At 43.5% G+C, this 20,437-nt stretch overlaps 1 protein-coding gene across 2 annotated transcripts in view; it reads left to right on the top strand.

Moving 5' to 3' along the window:
* LOC134345127 (neprilysin-like) overlaps nt 1-20,437 on the top strand; it is a 310,672-nt gene that overhangs the window by 284,407 nt on the left and 5,828 nt on the right. For both annotated transcript variants that reach the window (XM_063045312.1, XM_063045311.1), the window contains exons 20-22: nt 1,922-1,987; nt 8,537-8,632; nt 17,267-17,343. In XM_063045312.1, the coding sequence (XP_062901382.1) occupies nt 1,922-1,987; nt 8,537-8,632; nt 17,267-17,343 (239 nt within the window). The remainder of the gene's footprint in view (nt 1-1,921; nt 1,988-8,536; nt 8,633-17,266; nt 17,344-20,437) is intronic.

The raw sequence follows: 20,437 nt of genomic DNA, 5'->3' as shown, positions 1-20,437 counted from the left end.
ACTTGAGGACTTAAGTTACCGGGATGGATTGAATCGGTTAAGACTTTATTCCCGAGTGCATAAGAGAATGAGGGGAGATTTGAATGAGGTATACAAAATGATGAGGGATATACATAGGGTAAAGACAAGTGGGCTTTTTTTCATTAAGAACTGGAGATCATCAATTAGGAATTAAAGGCTTAAAGGTAAAATGCTTAAGGGGAATTTGAGGGGGAATGTCTTCACTCAGAGGCTGGAGTGTGCAATGAGCTGCCAGCAGAAGTGTTGGTTAGAGGTTTGATTGCAACTCTTAAGAGAAATTTGGTTTGGTACATGGATGGGAAGGGTATGGAGGGTTATGGTTGATGGACTAGACAACATAGGTGTTTGACACAGACTAGATGGCCAGAGAACCTATTTCGGTGCTGTAGTGCTCTCTGACTGTAGGACACTGACATCCCTTCCCCACTCCACACCCACAGCCAAGTCTGGGTCGTTTTTGAGGGAACATGTTCCAGATTTTCACTCTCTTCTGTTGATGTGTGCTCCTTAACAATGTTACTGAAGAGTCCTGGCTCTTATTCAAAGATTCTGCTCTCCAGATTCCCCTCACTGGTGGAAAAATTTACTACCTTATCCAATTCGCCTTAAGGCTTTATAAAGCATTGGTTAGACTGCCTTTGGAGTATTGTGAGCAGTTTTGGGGTGCTTATCTTAGAAAGGATGCACTGGTATTGGAGAGTGTCCAGAATATGTTCACAAGAGTGATCCCAGGAATTAAAAGGCATGAAGAACATTTGATGGCTCCGGGCCTGTATTCACTGCAGATGAAAAGAATGAAGTGGGGAGTCTACTTGAAGCCTATTGGATATTGAAAGGCCTAGATAGAATGGATGTGGAGAGAATAAAGGGTGAGTATAAGACCACAGGGCACAGCCTTGGTATAGAAGGATATCCTTTTAGAGTAGAGATAAGGAAGAATTTCTTTAGCCAGAGAGTGGTGAATCTGTGGAATTTGTTGCCACAGACGGCTGTGGAGGCCAAGTCATTGGGTATATTTAAAGTGGCTGTTGATAGGTTCTTGATTAATAAGAGTGTCAAAGGTTACAGGGAGAAACCAGGATAATAGAGTTGAGAGGGATAATAAATCAGCCACGGTTGATTAGCAGAGTGGACGCAATGGGCTAAATGGCCTAACTCTGCTCTTATATCTTATTGTCTTATTGTCTTATGTTTTAAGTAAGTAAAGCCATCCCTACCTTTTCACTGAAGGTGAGTTTAGGCTATACAAATGCACACCTAGGTCCCTGTGTACCCTGGTCTATCTCTGATGAATACGCATTGCACCCACTCCTGCCTGAGACGCAGTGGCCATACATTAGGGGTAGGGTTGAACACTAGTACCACAGGAGAGGGTGGTTGGTGTATGGAACAAGTTGCCTGAGGAAGTAGTTGAGGCAGGCACAATAACAACATTTAAGAAGCATTTCAACAGGTATATGGATGGGAAACATTTAGAGCAGGGTTTCCCAACCTGAGGTCCATGGACCCCTCTGTCAATGGCAGGGGACAATGATATCGGGAAGCTTGGGCCCCCCCTCGTTTAGAGAGTGTTGACCAAATGGGCCCTGCTTAGATTGGCTTCTTGGCTGGCATGGAGGAGCTGGACTGTGAGCCTGTTTCGGTACCCTACACCTCTATGATTCTGTGTGATGAGGAACACAGTTGTGGCTGTTCAAACTCTAGTTTCTCCTGCAAATAAAGGCTACACACTCTCTGGTTCCAAATTTGTCGCACTTCCTTCTCATCCACAATCAGAGCTTCTTCCTTCTTGTGAGACGCAAATTCACATCATGAGAAAATGGTCATAATGACTGCACAGAGGTTGAATAATCCTCAGATTCCACCATCTAATTTATTTACTTTTCTTATCCAATTACAGCTCAGTGGTATAAACACCTTGGGAGAGAACATTGCGGATAATGGAGGCATCAGGCAAGCCTACGAGGTAGGGGGCAGCTCTTTTGTTATGGAAGCAACTTGAATATAATGTTGTAAATGTCTCCTCAGATTTTACAAGAGATGCTGTATCAGTCAGTGTTGATTTGTTCGTGGATGTGATCATCACAGGTAATTCTCACACTGGCTGACCATCACCGATGGCCCTCTAAATTACTGGGCCATTTCAGAGGTTTACTTGGAGTCAGCACTTTAGAGCAGACTGGGTAAGGGCAGAGGTTCACTTTCCCTTGGGACTCGATACAGAGACCTCGATACAGAGACAGCATGGATACAGGCCCTAGAGCCCAACCAGTCCATGCTGGCCATCTGTCCACCCAGGTAGTCCCAATTTCCTGTGTTCAGCCCATATCTCTCCCATTCCTGGCCTTCCATGTACCTCTCCAAGTGCTTCTTAACTTAGTATTATACCTGTGTCAACCACACTCTCTAGCAACTCATTAAAAAAAACTCGCCGCACTCTGCATGGGAAAAGTTGTCCTTCAAGTCGCTTTTATAGCTTCTTCTCTAAATCTGTGCCCGCTAGCTTTGGACTACCCTACAATGAGGAAATCACTGTTCCTTTCCATTTTATCGAGGTCTCTCATAACTTTATTCACTTTTTTAAGGGTTACACCCTCCCCACCCCTCATTCTGCCGCATTCCAAAGAATTAAGACCAAGCCTGGCTAACCTCTCCCTTTAACTCAGCACTCTAGTCTTAACATTAAAGCTCAAAATAAATTACTATCAAAGTACATTCATATATATTACAATATACTACCCTGAGATTCATTTTCTTGCAGGTATTCACAGTAGTACAAAGAAATAGTGTAGTGTCAATGAAAAGTTACACACAAACAAAGACAGACAATCAACTAATATGCAAAAGGTGACCAACTGTGCAAAAGCAAAACAATAAATAAATACATTATACTGACAACATAGAGTCCTAGCAGAGTCCTTGAAACTGAGTCCACCAAATGACTTTTTATTTACTTTCAAGATTCAAGGTTCAAGATTGTTTAATGTCATTTCCTGTACACAAGTACACAAGGAAAGTGAAATAATTGTCACTCCGGATACAGGGCAGCACAAAAAAACACAATAAGATAAGGAACACAATAATTGAAAAACAAATTTAGTATTAATACACAAGATAGTTTACATACATAGAATGATTGTATGTCTATTAAGTGACATTAGGCACAGGTGACTCTGATAAGAAATGATAGAGTAGTCGTGGTGGTTTATTGGATGGAGGTTTTGATCAGCCTTAAAAGGATCAATTCTTGACATCAGTATTTTTAACTCCAGACTTATTTAATCCTGAATTTGGTTCCCTGAATCCTGTGACCATGCTATATTGGCGCGTGAAACATGGCAACACTTGTACTTGCCAGAACATATTCGGACTGTGTTGGTCATTCACGAAATTTGTAAGAAGCAAATTTGTAAGGAGATATCAGATATTTTTAGTAAGCACAAGGTTGTGATTGTGGGAGATTTTAATTTTCCATACGTAGACTGGGAAGCCCATACTGTAAAAGGGCTGGGTGGTTTGGAGTTTGTAAAATGTGTGCAGGATAGTTTTTTGCAGCAATACATAGAGGTGCCCACTAGAGAAGGGGCAGTGTTGGATCTCCTGTTAGGGAATGAGATAGGTCAAGTAACGGAGGTTTGTGCTGGGGACCACTTCGGGTCCAATGATCACAATGTTATTAGTTTCAAAATAATTATGGAGAAAGATAGGTCTGAACCCAGGGTTGAGATTTTTGAATGGAGAAAGGCTAACTTTGAGGAGATGCGAAAGGATTTAGAAGGAGTGGATTGGGACAATTTGTTTTATGGGAAGAATGTAATAGAGAAATGGAGGTCATTTAAAGGTGAAATTTTGAGAGTACAGAATCTTTATGTTCCCGTTAGGATGAAAGGAAAGGTTAAAAGTTTGAGAGAGCCATGGGATATTGGAAACTTGGTTCAGAAAAAGAGAGATACCTACAATAAATATAGGCAGCATGGAGAATATGAGGTGCTTGAGGAATATAAAGAATGTAAAAGAAATCCTAAGAAAGAAATTAGAAAAGCTAAAAGAAGACATGAGGTTGCTTTGGCAAGTAAGGTGAAAATAAATCCCAAGGGTTTCTGCCATTATATTACTAGCGAAAGGATAGTGAGGGATAAAATTGGTCCCTTAGAGAATCAGAGCGGACAGCTATGTGTGGAGCCAAAAGAAATGGGGGAGATTCTGAACAATTTTTTTTCTTCGGTATTCACTAAGGAGAAGGATATTGAATTGGGTAAGATAAGAGAAGCAGGTAGGGAAGTTATGGAAACTATGATGATTAAAAAAGAGGAAGTACTGGAGCTTTTAAGGAATAAAAAAGTGGATAAGTCTCTGGGTCCTGACAGGATATTCCCTAGGACCTTGAGGGAAGTTAGTGCAGAGATAGCAGGGGCTCTGACAGAAATATTTCAAATGTCATTAGAAACAAGGATGGTGCCGGAGGATTGGTGTATTGCTCATGTGGTTCCATTGTTTAAAAAGGGTTCTAAGAGTAAACCTAGCAATTATCAGCCTGTGAGTTTGACGTCAGTGGTGGGTAAATTGATGGAAAGTATTCTTAGGGATGGTATATACCAATTATCTGGATAGACAGGGTCTGATTAGGAACAGTCAACATGGATTTGTGTGTGGAAGGTCATGTTTGACAAATCTTATTGAATTTTTTGGAGCGGTTACTAGGAAAGTTGATGAGGGTAAAGCGGTGGATGTTGTCTATATGGACTTCAGTAAGGCCTTTGACAAGGTCCCACATGGAAGGTTGGTTAGGAAGGTTCAATCGTTAGGCATTAATATGGAAGTAGTAAAATGGATTCAGCAGTGGCTGGATGGGAGACGCCAGAGAGTAGTGGTGGATCACTGTTTGTCAGATTGGAGGTCGGTGACTAGTAGTGTGCCTCAGGGATCTGTACTGGGTCCAATATTATTTGTCATATACATTAATGATCTGGATGATAGGGTGGTAAATTGGATGAGTAAGTATGCAGATGATACTAAGATAGGTGGAGTTGTGGATAATGAAGTAGGTTTTCAAAGCTTGTAGAGAGATTTAGGCCAGTTAGAAGAGTGGGCTGAAAGATGGCAGATAGAGTTTAATGCTGATAAATGTGAGGTGTTACATTTTGGTAGGACTAATCAAAATAGAACGTACATGGAAAATGGTAGGGCATTGAAGAATGCAGTAGAACAGAGGGATCTAGGAATAATGGTGCGTAGTTCTCTGAAGGTGGAATCTCATGTGAACAGGGTGGTGAAGAAAGCTTTTGGTATGCTGGCCTTTATAAATCAGAGCATTGAGTATAGGAGTTGGGATGTAATGTTGAAATTGTACAATGCATTGGTGAGGCCAAATTTGGAGTATTGTGTATAGTTTTGGTCACCGAATAATAGGAAAGATGTCAGCAAGATAGAGAGAGTACAGAGAAGGTTTACTAGAATGTTACCTGGGTCTCATTACCTATGTTACAGAGAAAGGTTGAACAAGTTGGATCTTTATTCTTTGGAATGTAGAAGGTTGAGAGGGGGCTTGATAGAGGTATTTAAAATTATGAGGGAGATAGATAGAGTTGATGTGGATAGGCTTTTTCCATTGAGAGTGGGGGAGATTCAAACAAGAGGACATGAGTTGAGAGTTAAAGGGCAAAAGTTTAGGGGTAACATGAGGAGGAACTTCTTTACTCAGAGAGTGATAGCTGTGTGGAATGGGCTTCCAGCAGAAGTGGTTGAGGCAGGTTCGATGTTGTCGTCTAAAGTTAAATTGGACAACTATATAGACAGGAAAGGAATGGAGGGTTATGGGGTGAGTGCAGTTCGGTGGGACTAGGTGAGAGTAAGAGTCCGGCATGGACTAGAAGGGCCGAGTTGGCCTGTTTCCATGCTGTAATTGTTATATGGTTATATGGAAAACGATGCTTTGCACTGTGTGTTTTTATATACATGTGACAAATAAAGCTAATCTTTATTTGGTGAGGAAGGCAAATGCAATGTTAGCATTGCTTTCAAGAGGACTAGAATATAAAATCAAGGATGTAATGTTGAGTCTTTATAAAGCACTGGTGAGGCCTCAGCTGGAATATTGTGAGCAGTTTTGGGCCGCTTATCTTAGAAAGGATGTGCTGAAACTGGAGAGGGTTCAAAGGAGGTTCACAAAAATGATTCCAGGATTGAATGCATATGAAGAACATTTGTTGGTTCTGGACCTGTATTCGTAGGAATTCAGAAAAGTGACCTCATTGAAACCTATTGAATGGTTAAAGGCCTTGATAGACTGGACGTGGAGAAGATGTTTCCTCTGATGGCAGATTCTCAGACCAAAGGACATAGCCTCAGATTAGAATAGAGAGGATTTGGTTACAGTTTAGAAAACATTGTGGTTTATTGCAATTCTCCCTCTCAGGTCCCATTATTATCTAATTGGTTTTTTAAAACCATGTATAATTGACTTATCTTTTAAAGAATGGGATAGATTGGGTATTAAATGATTTCAGGATTTGCTTTATGGAGGGAATCTCTCTTCTTTTGTGCAACTTTCAACAAAATTTAACCTTTCCAATATCCACTTTTTTCAATACTTACAGATTGGAGATTTTTTAAGATCTCAGTTACATATATTTCCTACAAGGCCAGATAAGAATGTAATAGATACAATTTTTAATCTGAAACACTTTGAAAGCAGTTCAATATCTTACATTTACGGTCTGATTTTGGGACTGAAAAAGGCCTCTTCAGATACAATTAAAGGAGACTGGGAAAAGGATTTACAGATTTTCATATCTGAAGAGAGCTGGAAGATTATTTTAAAATTAATTAATTTTTCATCATTATGTGCTCGTCATTCTTTATTACAATTCAAAGTGGTACATAGAGTTCATATGTCTAAAGACAAGCTCTCTCGTTTCTACGCAGATATTTCCTCTTACTGTGATAGATGTACTAATGGAGTGGCCACACTAATTCATATGTTTTGGACATGTCCACGCCTTGAAACATTTTGGAAAGATGTACTTCAAACTTTTTCTGTACTTTTCAATGTTATTTTTAAGCCCAATCCCTTGACTGCCATGTTTGGTATTGTTGAGGATAGTGCTATAAAACTGAAGCCATCTAATTTGCGGGTATTGGTCTTTATTTCTCTTATGGCCGGGGGGCGATCCTGCTCAAGTGGAAGGAGGCCGCCCAGCCCACTCATGTTCAATGGCTATCTGATGTTATGTTGTGCCTTGATCTAGAGAAGATTCGTTGTTCGATTTCTGATTCTAAACATGATTTTCTAATGTTATGGGGACCATTTCTGAGTTATTTTCATAATCCTTGAACTGTTATTAAAGTATGGATCTGAATCATTATTATTATAATATTATACGGTAAGGTATTTTTTTCTTCTCTTTTTTTCACCAACCAGCTCATTTTGGTAGTGGGGGTAGATTTTTCTAAATAAAATATAATTATTTTATTTTATTTCATTTCATAATTCAATCTTTTTTTTCTACATGATTGATTTGGCATATGGGATTCTGTGATCATATTACTGTGGTTTAAATGTAATGTAATTTGTATTACTTGTATCCTTATGAATTTTGTATTTGTATTCATGCAATTTATAATATTAATAAAAATTTTGAAAGAGAATAGAGAGGCATCTTTTTAGAACAGAGATAAGGAGGAATTTCTTTAGCCGGAGAGTGGAGAATCTGTGGAATTCTTTGCTACAGGCAACGATGGAGGTCAAGTTATGTGTATTTAAGGCAGCAGCTGGTAGATGCTTGATAGGTCAGGGTATGAAGTGATCTGGGGAGAAGGCAGGAGATTGGGAATGAGAGGAGCAGCTTCTTCCCCTCCATGATCAGATTTCTGAACAGTCTATAAACCCATAAACTCTAAAGCACTATTCCTCTTTAGCATGTTTTCTTTATTATTGTTATATTTCTTATTGTAACCTACAATAAAGTATTGCACTGAAATGCTGCTACAAAACAACAAATTTCACCACATACAGTACTGTGCAAAAGTCTTAGGCACGTTTCAATACTATATACTAGAGTACTGTTGAAATTATATATATTGCACTGTATTGTTGCTGCAAAAAAAAACAAATTTCATGACGTATGAGTAATGATAAATCTGATTCTGATATGGGTCTCTTTTGAGGACTGAGAGTGAGAAAGGGACAGGGAGAGCGGTATCATGGTTGGGAAAAGGGGAAGAGAGAGTGGAGGGAGAGGAAAACACCAGAGAGACATTCTGTAATGATCAATAAACCAATTGTTTGAAACAAATGTCCTTGCCTAGTGTCTCAGGGCTGAGTGGGTCTGCACCCATCTTATCTGTGTGAACTCGGAAATCTTTTAAATCTTATACGTTTTACTTTTTAAGGTAACTGATTTTGTTATACTTTCTTACGTCTCTTCCAATAGTTGTATATCTGTGCACTTGTAATGCCACTGTGACACTGTAATTGCCTTTGGGATCAATTAAGAATCTATCTATCTATTTCCAGGCTTATAAACGGTATGGAAAGTATTCTGAGAAAGATGGTCTGCTACCAGGGATCAAACTGAACCACGAACAACTCTTCTTCCTGAACTTTGCCCAGGTACAGCCAACCATTCGGTGCTTCATTTTAATTGCCTTTGAAGGTAAATCATAGAGTCATAGAACACAACAGTGCAGAAACAGGCCCTTCAGCCCATCTAGTCCATGCCAAGTCATTAATCTGCCTAGTCACATTGCACCTGCAACATCGCCCTCCATACCCCCCCATCCAAGTACTGTCATCATCATCATAATCATTATATGCCGTGTCATATGACTGGGTGATCATGGCCTCATGGCCATGATTGTCCTTGGCAAATTTTTCTGCAGGAGTGGTTTGCCATTGCCCTCTTTTGGGCAGTGTCTTTACAAGACGTGTGACTCAATACACTTCAGAGATTATCTACCTGGTGTCAGTGATGGCATAACCAGGACTTGTAATATGCACCAGTTGCTCATACGACCGTCCACCACCTGCTCCTGTGGCTTCATGTCACCCCGAAAGGGGGGAGGGGGCTAAGCAGGTGCTACACCTTGCCCATCGGTGACCTGCAGGTTGGTGGAGGGAAGTTACACTTATACCTCCTTTAGTAAAGACATATCTCAACACTGCCACCTGTCCAAATTTCTTAAATATTTAAATTGAACCCACATCTACCACTTCTGCTGGCAGCTCGTTCTACACTCTCACCATCTTCTGAGTGAAGAAGTTCCCCCTCAGGTTCCCATTAAATATTTCAAATTTCACCCTTGACCTCTAGCTCCAGCCTCACCCAACCTCACTGGAAAAAAACCCGTTTGCATTTACCCTAGTAAGTCAGTGGAATTTAAAATTGTCAAGCTAATATGCATATCTTTTTCTGGAGCGTTTGTTATAGAATGGCTCTTCCAGGACAGATATCAGAAGCTCTACATTCACGGAGAATTCAGCATTGTCAAGGATGCCTCACATCCGTCCCACAATCTCTTTATCTCCTACAATTAGGCGGAAGATACCGCAGTATAAGAACAAGGACTGTTAGCTGGGTAATAGCTTCTTCCCCCAGGCTGTGAGACATCTAACAATCAGCCTTAAGAGGTTGGAGGTGAAACTGGATGAACTCCAGATCAGTTGGGAAACTGAGATTGAGATAGAGATTGAGATAAATTGTGATAGAGAAAACTTATAGGGAGGTGGTTACACCCAAGATGCAGAACACAGGAAACTCGTTGACAGTCAGGAAGGGGAAAGGGGAAAGGGGCCAGTGCAGGGTACCCCTGTAGCAATCCCCCTCAGCAGGAACTACATCACTCTGCTAAGTGGACGACCTGGCGGAAGAAAATCACAGTGGCCAGGACGCTGGCACTGAGTCTAATTCTGTGATTCAGAAGCGGGGGGGGGGGGGAAGAAGAGGTGAGCTGTGGTGCTAGGGGATTTGTTAGTTAGGGGAACAGAAAGAAGCTTCTGCGGAAGAGAATGAGATTCCAGGATGGTATGTTACGGGAAAGATACTGGCACAGATAGCGGAATGTCTGACAGTTAGGAGGCAGTGAGTGGGAATAAATGGGCCTCTTCTGTTCGGCTGCTGGTGTCTAGTCATATACTTCAGGGGTCAGGATTGGGACTGCTACTTTTCATAAGAACATAAGAACATAAGAAATAGGAGCAGGAGTCGGCCATCTGGCCCATCGAGCCTGCACCGCCATTCAATAAGATCATGGCTGATATGCCATGGACTCATCTCCACCTACCTGCCTTTTCCACATAATCTATAATCACACTACTGTGCAAAAATCTATCCAAACTTGTCTTAAATATATTTACTGAGGTATCCTCCACTGCTTCATTGTGCAGAGAATTCCACAGATTCACCACTCTCTGGGAAAAATTGTTGATTGTCAATGATTTAGATAATGGAATTCATGGCTTGGTGGCAAAGTTTGTGGATTTGTGGCAAAGTTTGTGGATTTGTGGCAAAGTAGCGAGAGTAAATTGGAAACAGATGTTCAAGGGTGAAAGCACAGAAGTAATGTGGAGGAAGTTTAGGGGCCACTTGTGCTGGGTTCAGGATAGGTTTGTCCAAGACAAGGAAAAAGTTGTAGGAAGAGGGAACCGTGGCTGATGAAACACGTGAGGCAACTCGTCAAGAGGAAGAAGGAAGCATATGTTAGACATAAGAAGCAGGAAGCAGGAGGGGCTCATGAGAAATATAGGGTAGCCAGGAAGGAGCTTAAGAAAAGACTTAGGAGAGCTCGAAGGGGGCATGAGAAGGCCTTTGCATGTAGGATTAAGGAAAACCCCGAAGTGTTCTATGTGTATTTGAATGCAGCCCCCCTGGCCACCCACAGGGTCGCTCGGCTCGCTGTCGTCTAGGGAAACAGCCCTCGGCCCCGCCAAACTGGGTAATTAGTTTGTGTGGATGCTGTGTGATATACCCCACCCCGCCCAAATAACAGACAATACACCAGATACGATTAAACGATTTACAGTTTATAGATATTACTGGAACTATATAATTAATAGAGAATAAAATATAAAAGGAAAATAAAAGGCACCACACTTGTCAAAGTGCAATCTCTTCGTGCACCGTTGGAGCTCAGGACCCTTCTTCTTCACCCTGCGACCCCTCAGACCACCTCGACCGACCGCCTGGGACCAACAACGGTGGTCGACCAGACGCTCCACACGAGTCCGACTCCCCTCCTTGCCGAACGTCCCGCTCGGGGTCCGACCCCGTTAGCGGACTCACAGCACCTGGTCCATTCTCTGCCTCTCTCTCCCGCCTTCTGCCCCAAAACCCCGCGCACACAAATCTTCCAGATACACCAAAATCATAACTATCCCAATTGGTTAGTAGCACCCTGCTATCTGTATTAACCCTAGCAAATGTCTAGCTAGATACCTTCTCAGCATTTAACATAACAAAGAAGCCTTCCCGATTGTAACATAACAAAGAAGCCATTTAAAATTTAACATACAAAAAAGAAAGACCCTGTACCCTCTTCCCCCACCAAACAAAAGTCATACCCTCATGACTTCTGAATAACTCGCCAACCAGTCCTACAGACACACAACACACACATACACAGATACGCACAGTGACAGTGCTCCCCAAACGGTGGACCCTACGCCCGTCCCATGGGCACTACATAGGCCAACCTATCTGGGAGCTTCTTAACCCTCTGAGACCTCCGTACCCCCTCACCTAAACCCAAAAGGCTCAGACACTACTAGGGATACCTCGGGCCTGCCTGCCAACTCCTCTCTCACTCAGGCCACCATTACAGCTCGGAGCCCCCTGTCCCGTGTCTGGGACCCTGCTTCTTTTCCATCATGATCCTGTCGTAACTCAGACTGCCCACAGCTAGTCCTCCCCACTACACCTGACTCAGTGGGAGAAGGGCCAAAGGTCTCTTCCTCAATCACGGGGAAGATAGCAAAAGGCAGCATGTACCACATGTGCAGCACATCATCCTTCGAATCCCTATTCTTCCTCATTACGTCGATCAGTAGCTGCTGTTTAAATTTCTCCAATCTGAAACATTTAGCCGGGGCTGCCCCTTCAGCCTCCTGCAGTTCTGACTCAGGTTTCTTGACAATCTCCATCTGGGACGCAGTTACCCCACCAGCTTCTTCCACCCTGACCTGAAAAGCAGCAGTTAAAGGATGTTCAACCTTCAGTTTTTTCTTCCTGTTGACGTCTTCCAGTTCAACTTTCCGTTTTTCCACTTCATTTAAACTCGCGATAGTCATCTTCAGGTTCCTTTCTAGCGTCTGCCTCCCTTTTCCGAGATCTGTCCTCCATTTCTTCACCTCCTCGGGAGTGTAGTCAAACTACCCTCCCTGGGCTCTCGGTTTTCTGCTGGCCTTAGTCAGAACACTTCCTTGATCTTCCCCAACTTGTAAATCTTCCTATCTTTTCTGGATCGACGTCTTGAGTTTCCACTGATCCCTTCGAAGGTGGGTCATTGTTTCTGCTCGCTGGATTAATTCATCAGTACATGACCGCAGTGTCAGCTCGGAATTCCGTTGCTCCTTCTCCACGTTGACCAGCGTGAATTCCAAGTCTGCAATGGTCGTCCCACAAACGTGGCACTCAGTTTCCGGCCGGCATTTCTGAGCACTCAGTTCAGCGGTGCAAATCCCCTCTCTGCCCTGTGTCTCATTCAGATTGACGACCCGGGTTTCCATCCGCAGGTCCACCACCATCTGTTTCAGCACCAGGAAGTTCAAATGGTATGTCGGGTCATTTTTCTCACATTGCACCAGACTCCTCCGGCCAAAATCTCCTCCACATTTGACACTTTGCTTTGGTCGCCCGGGCTCAGCCACTCGACTCGCTTCATAGTACCCCCAGGCGAATCCAAGCTCTAGGCTGTCATCCACATACACCAAAACTCCACACACCTTCACTTCCCCCATGGTCTTCCTCATGCCCCGCGGGAAGGATGCAGGGGCTCCAGATATGCCCTTGGGCATCTTTTCGGATCGGAAGAATCCTAGGGAACTAGTAACGGCCGTCGTCGGCTCGACTGCCGCACTCCTCAGAATCTGGCAACATCCACTCCTCAGGTGCAGCACATTAAACCACGTCGCATAATCCACACACACACTGCCTTCATCTTCCACGCTGCTAGGATCCAGTTGTCGCGACCTCTCTCTCACTGAGGTGTCTTCAGTGGTCAACTCCCCTCCCTCGTGGTAGTTCGGAGTATCTACTAAGAGGGTCTCACCCTCAGCTACTTCCCCCAGGCCGTACCACCGCTGGGTCTCGCTTAAATTTGGTACCGGCTCAAGGCTGCTACACACGTCCTCAGAAGCAACTCGACACGCTGGGTGCCCAGACAATGCCCCCATGAACTCCAGGGTCATTTACCAATCATCGTCTTCTAGATAACTACTGGCACTGGTACCCAAAATCTCTGGTGCCCTTGTAGTTGTCAAGGGTAAATGCTTCAGACACCGGTCGTAAAACGAACTGTACAACAACTTGACCTGCGCCCCGGTGTCGAGGATGGCTTTAGCATTGCTTCCCTCTATCCATAACGATACCCTGGGGCGTGGTCCCTCTAAGCCTTCAGGAATAGGGTCTTTTCCTTGCGGAAGTTGATTGGTACAGTGCTGGGAACGTTCTTCCCCAGAGACCCCAACCGTTCCCCCACTGGGCCTCCACTAAGTTTCCCGACACCTCTCTGATCAACTGAACAACTGAAGGAGGGGCTGATCCCCTGAAATGATCCCCCTGGCACTGCAAGCAATTTAGCCGCCCTCCTAGCCAGAGAAGACACACTGAAAACTTTCCCCCCTCTATCAAATAACTGACAGCTGTCACTATGGTGTAAGTGAACCTGACAGCTCTAACACCATCACCAGCCCGCCTACTCAAACTTTCAACCAATCCCTGTCACTCTCCTTCAGCCGAGCACTGCCACTCATCTAACAACTGAGAGATCCGCTCCGCCCACGTCTCGCACGTCTCCGCCCCTCTTGGGTTGGACACTATCCCAAGTGCCAGGCGGAGCCTGCCAGAGCGAGAATATTTATTCACAGACCCTACCTCCAAATCAGACCACTCTTTCCTCTCTCTCCCAACCGCATGCACAGCCCCGAGTGCCACCTCCAACTCGTCAATGCCAGCCTGGACTCGAACAAAGACCGCACCCACAACACATATAGCAATAACCAGCAAATAACCCACAGAGACACACATTACAGATTTAAACAGGGCACCCACACAGCATACCAGTGGGCCCAATCCCCGACGAGCCCCCACTAGGTAACCCCCCTGGCCAGCCTCAGGGTCGCTCGGTTCACTGTCATTTAGGGAAACAGCCCTCAGCCCCGCCAAACTGGGTAATAGTTTGTGTGGATGCTGTGTGATGTACCCCACTCCGCCCAAATAACAGACAATACATCAGATACGATTAAATGATTTACAGTTTGTAGATATTACTGGAGCTATATTATTAATAGAGAATAAAATATAAAAGGAAAATAAAAGGCGCCACACTTACCAAAGTTCAATCTCTTCGTGCACAGTTGGAGCTCGGGACCCTTCTTCTTCACCCTGCGACTCCTCAGATCCCCTGGACCGGCCGCCTGGGACTAACAAAGGTGGTCGACCAGACGCTCCACACGAGTCTGTCTCCGTCTCCCCTCCTCACCGAAGACACGCTTGGGGTCCGACCCCGTTAGCGGACTCACAGCACCTGGTCCATTCTCTGTCTCTCTCTCCCGCCTTCTGCCCCAAAACCCCACGCATACAAATCTTCCAGATACACCAAAATCATAACAACTATCCCAATTGGTTAGCAGCACCCTGCTATCTGTATTAACCCTAGCAAATGTCTAGCTAGATACTTTCTCAGCATTTAACATAACAAAGAAGCATTCCCTATTGTAACATAACAAAGAAGCCATTTTAAATTTAACATACAAAAAAGAAAGACCCTGTACATGAAGAACAGAAGGATGATGAGAATGAAGGTGGAGCCACTAAAGGATAAAGAAGGCAACGTGTGCCTGGAGGTGGAGGAGGTTGGGGAGGTCCTAAATTAATACTTATCTTCAGTATTCACAAGTGAAAAGGACCTTGATCAGGGTGAGGTCGAAATAGAACAGGCCTGTGTGCTGGACAATGTGGAGATTAAGGAAGAAGAAGTGTTGGATCTTCTTAAAAACATCAAGATTGATAAGTCCCCAGGGCTGGATGTGATATACCCATGGTTGCTGTGGAAAATGAGGGAAGAGATTGCTGGAGCAGTAGCTATGATCTTTGAATCCTCTTTCGCTGCAGGGGAGGTGCCAGAGGACTGGAGAATGGCAAATGTAGTTCCCTTGCTTAAAAAAGGTAATAGGGAGAATCCTGGGAACTATAGACTGGTGAGTCTTACATCAGTGGTCTGCAATCAATTGGAAAGGATTCTTAAGAATAGGATCTATGAGCACTTGGAGAAGTACAGTCTACTCAAAGATAGTCAACATAGCTTTGTGAAGGGAAGGTCATGCCTCACAAGCCTAATTGAGTTTTTTGAAGAGGTAACAAAAGAAATTGATGAGGGTAGGTTGGTAGACGTGGTCTACATGGATTTTGGCAAGGCATTTGACAAGGTCCCCCACAAGAGACTCATCCAGAAAGTCATGAGGCATGGGATCAGTGGAACCTTGGCTGTTTGGATAAAAAATTGCCTTAAAGGAAGAAAGCATAGGGTAGTAGTGGAAGGAAAGTATTCTGCCTGGAGGTCAGTGACTAGTGGAATGCCACAATGATCTGTCCTGGGACCCCTGCTCTTTGTGATTTTTATAAATGACCTGGATGAAGAGGTGGAAGGATGGGTGAGTAAGTTTGTGGATGACACAAAGATTGGAGGAGTTGTGGATGAAGCTGTAGGTTGTCGAAGGTTACAAGATTAGATTAGATTATGAGGATACCCAGTCCTCTTTTATTGTCATTTAGCAATGCATGCATTAAGAAATGATACAATATTCCTCCGGTGTGATATCACAGAAACACAGGATAGACCAAGACTGAAAAACTAACAAAAACCACATAAATATAACACATAGTTACAACAGTGCAACAATACCATAACTTGATGAAGAACAGGCCATGACACAGTATAAAAGTTCAAAGTCTCTCGAAAGTCCCACATCTCGAGAGGATATAGACAGGATGCAGAGTTGGGCAGAAAAGTGGCAGATGGAGTTCAATCCGGATAAGTGTAAGGTGATGTATTTTGAAGGGACAAACCAGAAGGCTGAGTACAGGGTTAATGGTCAGTTACTTGAGAGTGTGGATGAACAGAGGGACCTTGGGGGTTCAAATCCATACATCCCTCAAGGTCATTGCACAGGTTGATAGGATAGTTAAGAAGGCCTATGGGATGCTAGGCTTCATTAATAGGGGGATTGAGTTCAACAGTAGAGAGGTCATGTTGGCAATTTAAATGGTTTCAGCATGGACTAGATGGGCCGAATGGCCTGTTTCTCTGCTTCACTTTTCTATGACTCTATGGCAAATGGTCAATTCTACTGGCTCCCAATGCTAATGTGACGATGCACTCCCTCCCTAGCATCCAGGCCATGCTCTCTTCTCACAGCTACCATCAGGAAGGAGGTGTAGGAGCCTTAGGTCACACCAAGTTCGGGAACTGTTACTCCCCTTCAGCCATCAGGCTCCTGAACCAACGTGGTTAACTTCACTCACCTCATTGCTGAACTGATTCTACAACCTGTGGACTCGCTTTCAAGGACTTTACAACTCATGTTCTTAGTATTATTTATTTATTTATGAATTATTATTTCCTGTTGTATTTGTCTTCTTGTCCACATTGGCTGTTTGCAAGTCTTTGGGTGCAGACTTTCATTAATTCTATTGCATTTCTTTGTTATACTGTGAATACAATTCCAGCAGAAGTGGTTGAGGCAGGTTCGATGTTGTTGTTTAAAGTTAAATTGGATAGATATATGGACAGGAAAGGAATGGAGGGTTATGGGCCGAGTGCAGGTCGGTGGGACTAGGTGAGAGTAAGAGTTCGGCATGGACTAGAAGGGCCGAGATTGCCTGTTTCCATGCTGTAATTGTTATATGGTTATATGGAATAACTCAATGAACCTCAGGGTTGTATATGTACTTTGATAATAAATTTACTTTGAACTTTGAGCATGGTTATAAAGTGAGAAGTGAATGATTGTCATTCTGTGTCACACTTGTAGGTGTGGTGTGGAAAATACAGACCTGAAACTGCTATCAGCTCCATTAAAACTGATCAACACAGCCCAGGGAAATTCAGGTGAGGATTTTATTCTGTTTTGTCTGAAAACTGATGTTTCCTTCATTTTGTGAAAAGTACCTATGAAACATTCCAAAGCTTCCCTTCCCAGCCTCCAAAAACAAACCCATCCTAACCTTTACAAAAATCTTTAAAATTATGGGAGGGGAAGATAAGGTGGATAGTAGCTGTCTAAACCCTTTATAATTTTATACACTCCTGTCAAATCTGCCCACATTCTCCCACATTCCAGGGAATAAAAGACCAACCTTATTCTATAAACCAGTTCCTCTTATCTGGGGCATAAGAGTTGGAGTTCAACTCCAGCCTCCTCTGTTAGGAGTTTCTATGTCCTCCCCGTGAACACATGGGTTTCCTCTGGGTGCTCCAGTTTCCTCCCACATTCCAAAGACCTGCTGATTAGAAGGTTAATTGGTCATTGTGAATTGTCTTATGATTAGGCTAGGATTAAATATGAGGGTCGCTGGGCAGTGTGGCTCTTTGGGCTGGAAGGGCCTGTTCTGTGCCGTATCTCTAAATAAAATAAATTAAAGTTAAATAAAATTTCTTTTGTACTCTTTCAATCTTATTCATATTTTCCCAGAGGTATTTTTGGATATCTTCCATTATATTCTATATACTCAACACCTTCTCTATACTTGGTCTACAGTCCGACAAGGAAAATGTTCATCCCAGTAAATAGTGAATAGTATTCTTTTCCATAGAAAGGATGTATGAGGATGTTAGCAAGACTAGAGGACTTAAGTTGTAGAGAAAAGTTGGCTAGGTTAGGGCTTTATTCCTTGGAAAATTGGGGAATGAGAGGTGACGTTATAGAAATATTTAAAATAATGCGGGGCATAGATAAGGTGGATGATAACAATCTTTTACTCAGGGTAGAGGAGCCCTGCCTTATTCCTTGCAGAATCTTGCTATGCACAAGTTGCCTGTGGGCCTTCCTTAAAGCACCATAGTAGCTGGAAGGTATATAAATGCAAATTCCTTCTTTCTTTCTGATTGATTTATTCATATAACGAAGAGTTTAAAATGATGAGGGGCATATATAAGAAGGATGGTAGAGGAATCTAAAACAAGGGGCAAAGGTTTAGGGAGAGAGAGGAAAGATGAGGGGCAACATTTTTTATGCAGAGGGTGGGTGTATATGGAATGAACTGCCGATGGATGTGGTTGAGGCAAATACAATATTATTTAAAAAGCACTTGGATAGGTACATGGAGAGGAGGGGCTTCGACGGAAATAGGCCAAATGCAGGGAATTGGGACTAGCTGGGTGATCATCATGGACTGGTTGGGTCAAAGGACCTGGTATCTGTGCCGTATTGCTCTATGACTCCATGACTGAAACATCACCCCAGCCTATGCCAGTTTCCAGACTCTGTCCCTTCTGGACACATCTCTCCATGTCCAGCTCAGTGGCCTGCTCCCCCATCTCTGAGACAGATAGTTGTGGGGTTCTCCTCCCACTCCAAAGGCTGATGCTCTGTGACTACATCGAGGAGGTGCTGCACTACAAGAGCTACCATAATTTGGATGATTACTAATTGAACCTTTTATATAACATGGAACAGCACAGCACAGCACAGAAAGTGGCCTTCCTGCCCGTGATGTTGTGCCAAACTAATTGAAGGGCAAATCTGAAGGCAGAATATAGCGTTGATGGCAGGATTCTTAGAAGTGTGGATGAACAGAGGGATCTTGAGATCCACATCCATAGATTCCTCAAAATTCCCATGCAAATTGATAGGGTGATTAAAAAGGTGTATGGTATGTTGGCCTGCATTAGTCGGGATATTGAGTTCAAGAGCAGGGAGGTAATGTTTCAGCTTTATAAAACTGCTCAGACCACACTTGGAGTATTGTGTTCATTTCTGGTCACCTCATTCCTAGGTGCAGAAACTTTAGAGAGAGTGCAGAGGAGATTTACCAGGAGGTTGCCTCGATTAGAGAGCATGTCTTATGAGGATAGGTTGAGCTAGCTACCTTTTCGGAGCGATGGAGGGTGAGAGATGAGTTGATAGAGGTGTACTTGATGATAAGAGGCATAGATTGAGTCGAGACTTTTTCCCAGGGTGGAAATAGTAAATAGCAAGAAGCATAACTTTAAGCTGATTGCAGGAAACTATGGGGGGGCAGGAATGTCAGAGGTTAGTTTGTTTTACACAGTGAGTGGTCGATGTATGGAACATGTTGCTAGGCATTGCGGTAGAAGCAGATACATTAGGGATATTTAAGTGAATGTTAGGTAGGCACATGGATGAAAGAACAACGGAGGGCTATGTGGGAGAGAAAGGTTAGATCGTTCTTAGAGTAGGTTAAAAGGTCAGCACAACAGCATTGGCCAAAGGGCCTGTACTGTGCTGTAGGACTCCATGTTGTAATGATGGCAGGTTAAAATAAACACATCTGCCTGCATATGGTCCACATCCATCCATTTTCTGCACATGTACGTGCCTAACTACAGCTTTTCAAATACCTTCATTGTGACTGGCTCCACTACCACCCCTGACATCGCATTCCAAGCACCCACAACTCACTGTGTGAAAAACCTTGCCTCACACTTCCCCTTTCAACTTCCCCCCTCTCAACACAAAGGTGAAACAGGCACTTCAGCCTTTCTGCTCCATGAGACCAGAATTAGGCCATTCAGCCCATCGAGTCTGCTCTGTCATTCCATCATGGCTGATCCCGGATCCCACTCAATCCCGTACACCTGCCTTTTCGCCATATACTTTCATGCCCTGACTGATCAGGAAAATATAAACTTGTGTCTTAAATATATGCACAGACTCCACCACAGTCTGTGGCAAAGCATTCCACAGATTTAACCACTCTCTGGCTAAAACATTCTGAGGCTGTGTCCTCTGGATTTTGATACCTCCACCAAAGGAAACATCCTTTCCACATCCACCCTATCTAGTCCTTTTGGCCTTTGGTAGGCTTTACTGAGATCCCTCTGCATTCTTCTGAATTCCAGTAAGGTACAGGCCCAAAGCTGCCAAACACTCCTTATATGTTAACCCCTTCATTCCCAGACAACATTCCAATGACTCACTCCAATGACAACACATCCGTTCTGAGACATGGGGCCCAAAACC

The sequence above is a fragment of the Mobula hypostoma genome, chromosome 4 (assembly GCF_963921235.1).
Source record: "Mobula hypostoma chromosome 4, sMobHyp1.1, whole genome shotgun sequence".
NCBI lineage: Eukaryota > Metazoa > Chordata > Chondrichthyes > Myliobatiformes > Myliobatidae > Mobula > Mobula hypostoma.
This window is presented reverse-complemented; position numbering and strand designations above follow the sequence as displayed.